Source organism: Emiliania huxleyi (genome assembly GCF_000372725.1).
Source record: "Emiliania huxleyi CCMP1516 chromosome Unknown EMIHUscaffold_12, whole genome shotgun sequence".
NCBI classification, from domain to species: domain Eukaryota; phylum Haptophyta; order Isochrysidales; family Noelaerhabdaceae; genus Emiliania; species Emiliania huxleyi.
In genome coordinates this window covers 1,042,166-1,047,658 of record NW_005201392.1, presented here as the reverse complement: position 1 = coordinate 1,047,658, position 5,493 = coordinate 1,042,166, and the positions used below count along the sequence as shown (strand labels likewise).

Genomic DNA, 5,493 nt, shown 5'->3' with positions numbered 1-5,493 from the left:
GCCGTGCGGCCCTCCTCCAGCTCGTGTCTGGACTGCAGAGCTCGCTCGAGGAGCTCAGCGGCACCACGCTATCCGAGGCTCACACCGAGTGCGCCGAATCCTAGGGCAGGGCGGGCACCTCGGGGACACGTCCGTGAGAGGGCAGGGCAGACACTCGGACACGTCCGTGACACGTCCCTCGGCACGTGTCCGAAGGCTCAAGTACGCCTTCTACCCGACCGGCGGCTTCTACCAGAGGCACATCGACGCGATGAACGTCGGCAGGCTGGCGAGAGAGTGGTCGTTCATCCTGTACCTCAACCAGGCTCGACCTCGGCGCGGTCTCGGCGCAATCTCGGCCGCGCTCCGGCTGACGGCCGTGTGCCCTGCCGAACCAGGGGTGGCGGCAGAGCGACGGAGGCCACCTGCGCGTCTTCGAGGCTGGCAGCGGCGTGCGCGGCAGCGGCACCCTCCTCGCCGACTTCACGGCGGGCCACTCGCCGCTGCTCTCGCCCGCGCAGCACGTCGACATCGCCCCGCGGGCGGGCACGCTCGTCGTCTTCCGGTCGGACACGGTGCCGCACGAGGTGAGGCACACGAGCGCCAAGCGGATGGCGATCATCGGCTGGCTCCATCGCGAGCTGGGCGAGGCGGAGGCGCCCGCCGAGCCGCCCGAGGAGGAGCTGTCGGAGCTCGCCCTGGCGCTCAAGCGGCACTACGAGGGCCGCGGGGAGAAGATCAAGGGGTTCGAGTCCGTGGACGCTGTGTCGGTGCCGGGCGAGTGACGGGTGGGGGCGGCGCCTTCGTCCATATCGACACACAGAGAGAACAGAGACCCGGTGCGGTGAGGTGGAGCCGGGCCGCACTGGCCACTGCTGTGCGTGCACTTTCACACACCTTTCCGTTTCAGTTCCTGTGTAAACCGTGTGGCGGGGTTGAGACCGGACTGTGTGTCTGTGATGTCCTGGTGATGTCTGCATGCGCGCGCCGCGCCAACCGTGAACCGAGGCGAACATCCCGTCGCGTGCGCACAGGCGGTGCAGAGGCCAGAGCCCCTAGGCGCTAGGCCTAGAGGTGTGGATGATGGGTTGACGGAAATCCGGGGACGCGACCCACTTCGCCACAGACGGTCCCGCGCCTCGCCGCTATGACGGGCACACGCCCCGCACCGTCCGCTGTGTGCCCGTCTTTGTCCGGAGTGAATACTCCAACGCGCTCGTCGGTGACGGCGTCCCCGGATTTCGCCGCGCTCGGCGAACCTCGACAGCGCTTTCGGCGGCATGCAGCTCTTTGCGACAGAAGCCTGGAGAGCAGCTCCTCTGCTGCTCACACACTCTGCACAGTTGACACAGCCTACTGTGCGGCTGCCACAGCTGTGACAGCGATGGGCTCGCCCTCATTGGCCCTCAGTCACTTGTGCTGCGGCCTGTGTGAGCGACACTGCTCGGCGACTGCCGGCACACTGTGAGACCATGGGTGTGAGGTTAAACCACGCTCCAGCGCTTGGTCACATCGGCCCCGAGGTCAGATCCATATGGCTACTCTGTTGATGACAAGACTTGTCTACCGGCTGGAGCCGAGCAGGAGGGCCCGGCGCACAACCCCTTGGTCAACTCACCCTCCACACCCCGTACTCTCTAGCCCGCGCCGCACGGCAGTCCCGCAGAGCCGCTCTCCACCTCCAGGCTCCAGCGCGCGGTGGCCGCCAGGCCGGTGCAGGCCTGCAGCTGCTTTGTGCTTTCCGTTGGTTTCGCTCGCGTTTCGAGTTTGCAGTTTCAGACTGCACATAACTGTAAACTAACACGTGTGATACCGCGCCCCGCCAGAAGCAAAAGGCCTCTGAAGCAAAAGTGCAGATGCACAGATCGCGCCGCCGAGGAGGGTGTGCGTGCACAAGCGACCTCTCTCACGCCTCGAGCGTGGTGGTCTTGCTCCAGGCGTCGTTGTCGATGCGGCGCATCATGGCCTTGAGCTGCTTGCCCGGGCCCGGCTCAACGTACGAGGTGCAGCCGAGCGTGACGAGGTCCTTTGTGCCCTGCTCCCACTTGACTGGCTCGCAGAGCTGCCGCTTGAGCAGGCCGCGGATCTCGTCGACCGAGGCGTAGGGCTTGCCAGTCACGTTGGAGTAAACCTTGATGGACGGCATCTGGATCGGCGCCTCGTCGAGCGCCTTGCCTAGGCCTAGCCCGCGCGCCGCGCAGCTCTCCACTGGAGACTCCAGTAGCCCGGTCGAACACCCCGGGTCGCGATTTTGGCAAGTGAATACGGGCGCTTTTTGACGATGAAATAAGAATCTACTGCCCGAGGGAAACACATAGACACCCACATGGTTGACCAACCCTAAGTGTGTGAGGGTCAGTGTTCACATTCACACCCCACTGGCACCGTGGCACTGTCCAGGACCAGGTAGTGCGCATGCATCTGCGTCTCTTCCGGCATCGTCGCTGAGCCGTCCGGCATCGTCGGTGTGTGAAGTAGTCCCCCCCCATCCCCAGGGCCTCCAGGGCTCGCACCTCAACCTCTCACAGGCCAGCGCACAGCGCCATAGGACGTATTTTCTTCTCAATAACAAGGCTGTGAATACATGTAGGGGTTGTGTTTTTGTGTGAATAGGAGGTATTTTCTTCTCAATAACAATATTTTCTTCTCATAACAAGGCTGTGAACTCTCACACCCTCACTGTCGTCGCATGCGAGGTTCTTGTTTCTTATCACCCTACTGTGAAGCCATAGGACGTATTTTCTTCTCATAACAAGGCTGTGAAGACCAGCGCACAGCGCCATCGCCTTCGCCTTTGCCCCACTGCCTCGCAGGTTGTAAGACGATCGCTCCTCTTCTGCCTGCTGCAGGAAGCGCTAGTGCCCGCCCCCTCCTGTCCGTCCGCCTTTGAGCTTTTCTCCTTCTTGACGCACGGGCAGCACACGCAGGGGTTCCACTTCTTTTTCCGGGTCGCCCGGAATCTGGTCCGCAGCCTTCGGGCCGCCCGGAAAAATCTCGTCCCCGCCCGGATACTCGTCGTTCAGCTCGTCCACGCGTTAGTAATAATGCCCGTGGAGCGTTACCCACAATTCAAGAAGTAATCTAGCGAGGTCTCAGAGAAAGTTTCCCGTCATGCGTGCCCCCCGAGAGACGGGCGCGCGGGACCGAGCCGTCTGATGCTTCGCGTTGTGTTTTGCGCGTTGCTTCGCACGTACGTTGCGCCTCGCGCGTTGCGAGCGCACGCCTGGACGGCCTGGTGCCCGTGTCTTGGGTGCCTTGGGGACGCAGCCACACACATATCAGCTCGCCGACTCCGCGCGTGGTACAATGCTTAGGGTGGCGCTGCCCATTAGGCACTTGTTCCAGCCCAGCGACTGAGGCCATTTCGATGATTGCTAGCTTGCCGTTTTTCGAACCGAGGAGTTTACGGGCACTCTCGGGAATGCGTTCAAGATTGACCCAACCGAGCGGCGAGTCGACTTCCTCGCCGAGTGGACCACTGACTTTGTGGTGCTCCATATAGCCACTAGCCGCTTGAGTCAAAATCGGGCAGAAGCCTTCGCCTCCGTCAGTCAACGGGGCGTGACTTAGCGTAAGCGGCTCGCCGAGCGCTTCGAGTGCGCCACTGAGTGCGGCATCACAAGCGCTGCCTGCAGGCATGGCGTCTTTATACTTATCGAAGGCAGCTAATATTTTCATACTATAATGGCGAAGGAAGATGCAATATTCACCCAGCACGAAGTGTGCATGATCTATCTAATATGAAACATTTATCCTTTGCTATCCGTAACTGCGGCCTTGCCGCTAACGCTGCTCTTGCCCGCTCTCTATGTCTATGATCTTGAAGTTCTCCACGTGATAGATCGGGTCAGCGCGGAAAGAGAGGCGAGCGCCATAGGATTGCTCGATTTCCATCGCCCTTGCGAGCCCCACCAGCCATCACCTCAGGTGACAGGTCTGAGCGGGCCTCCCGCCTCCCGGGGTACACCACGTGTGTGGTTCCGGACTGTGTGCACCATATAGAGCGTGACGTGCGCATGGGTCAACAGCCCCCCCCCCCCCCTCTGTGTGTGCGCTAGCTGACACCTCTGTCTTCTGTCTCTACCGTGTTGTATCCCCCCATCCACAACCGTACTAAGCCGACAGGGGAAGGGGGCTCCGAAAGGCCGCGCATGCCCTCGCATGCCCGGCTTACTAGGCAGGTCACAGACCTCCCCCTTTCCCGACAAAAATGTGGCTCATGGTGGTTGTTCTGTTATTTCATAAATTTGCTGAGCATCTCTCTCACACCCTGTGCACGAGAAGTACTCCTTCTTCACCCGTCGCCAGTTGAGCTGCATCTGTGACGTCGCCTCGCCAGCGCACACGCCCGTGGCCTTTGTCAACACGAGCTTGCGCACCTTGTGCACCTGAGAGCGCGACGGCACGCGTCGTTAGAGCGGCTCACAAACACCACGCATCCCGTCGCTGCGTCGCGCGCTCACCACATCACGCACGCGCAGCGGGTTCTCCTTCTTCCATCGCACGGTGCGCTCATCGTGCCGCGTCTTCGCCATCATGCCGATGCGTGCCGCCGAGCTCTGCATGATGGCCAACGCCGAATGCGTAATGAGGTCCTCGTGCACGCTCTCGATGCTCTCCTGCTCGCCGATGAAGAGGTCCTGCAGCTGGAAGATTTCCGTGCGGTACACGTGCTGCCGCTTGTACACCTCCTCGGTCTGCGCCACAAGCTGCTCTGCGCGCTCCTCGTCCTCCATGGTCGCAGCTGGCGCGGACGCGGACGCGTACATGGCTTTGTACGCCCGGAAGATCGTCGACCAGTACTCACGCCGCGCTGCCACGCTCAGCTCGCCGAACCCGGGGTACTTTGTCTGCCAAAGGTTGTTGGCCATCTCAGCGACGTAGTTGCGAACCGCATTTTTCTGCACGCCCTTGCGCCGCACCCCGCGCTGCGCGAGACACATGCGCTGCCGCTCGCGACATCTTCGACATGTACTTGACCACCTGCACCTCGCTCGGATACCCGTCAATCACCTCGCCGCCCAGCTCGACGAACCTATCCCACGACCGCTCAGCCGTCTCGAGGTGCTCAAGCGTCGCCTGCACGAGGCCATTGCCTTGCTGCATCGCTCGCGCTACCTCCTCCTCGACAGCCTTATCCTCGCTCGAAGCTTCCGCTACCTTTGCACGGGCAATCTGCACGGCTTGCCCTCGCCGGCCCGACGCCGCAGCGCCACACTGCGCACGCTTCTGTCGCGCGCTCGCCTCGCTTTTGCTGCCCACGACGCCACCCTTCACGCGGCGTCCGCCGCGGTGGGCACCCTCCATGTGAATCGCCAGTCCTCAATCCCCTTGCTTGCCCCCGCGTACGTCTCGTGACATACAGGCCCATATGTGTGTGACATTTTGCAAACTGGGAACGGTGGACATGTCCAATCTCCAAATGGGACACCCTAAATGGGAACCGGAAACAAATATTGGGGAACCCCGGGTTTCAAATGGGGAACCCAGATGCCTTTCCCTGGCCCCAGGGGG

The 5,493-nt window shown here is 61.9% G+C and overlaps 3 protein-coding genes across 3 annotated transcripts in view; 1 reads left to right on the top strand and 2 right to left on the bottom strand.

The window, feature by feature from the left end:
• EMIHUDRAFT_200723 (hypothetical protein) overlaps nucleotides 1-764 on the top strand; it is a gene marked incomplete at both ends in the record, with an annotated part of 2,326 nt that extends 1,562 nt beyond the window's left edge. The window contains 3 exons of the mRNA XM_005790572.1: nucleotides 39-88; nucleotides 196-256; nucleotides 378-764. Of these exons, the coding sequence (XP_005790629.1) occupies nucleotides 39-88; nucleotides 196-256; nucleotides 378-764 (498 nt within the window). The remainder of the gene's footprint in view (nucleotides 1-38; nucleotides 89-195; nucleotides 257-377) is intronic.
• A 1,121-nt stretch (nucleotides 765-1,885) lies between these two features.
• Nucleotides 1,886-2,439, bottom strand: EMIHUDRAFT_200722 (hypothetical protein; the record flags this gene model as incomplete). The annotated part of the gene is made up of 2 exons (XM_005790571.1): nucleotides 1,886-2,276; nucleotides 2,354-2,439. The coding sequence occupies 2 exons, from the start codon at nucleotides 2,437-2,439 to the stop codon at nucleotides 1,886-1,888; spliced, it is 477 nt and encodes a 158-aa protein (XP_005790628.1).
• A 1,323-nt stretch (nucleotides 2,440-3,762) lies between these two features.
• On the bottom strand, nucleotides 3,763-5,286 carry EMIHUDRAFT_98068 (hypothetical protein; the record flags this gene model as incomplete). Its single annotated transcript, XM_005790570.1, has 4 exons — nucleotides 3,763-3,877; nucleotides 4,249-4,367; nucleotides 4,443-4,907; nucleotides 4,969-5,286. 4 exons carry the CDS (start codon nucleotides 5,284-5,286, stop codon nucleotides 3,763-3,765), a joined length of 1,017 nt encoding a protein of 338 aa, XP_005790627.1.
• Between the last annotated feature and the right edge of the window lie 207 nt (nucleotides 5,287-5,493).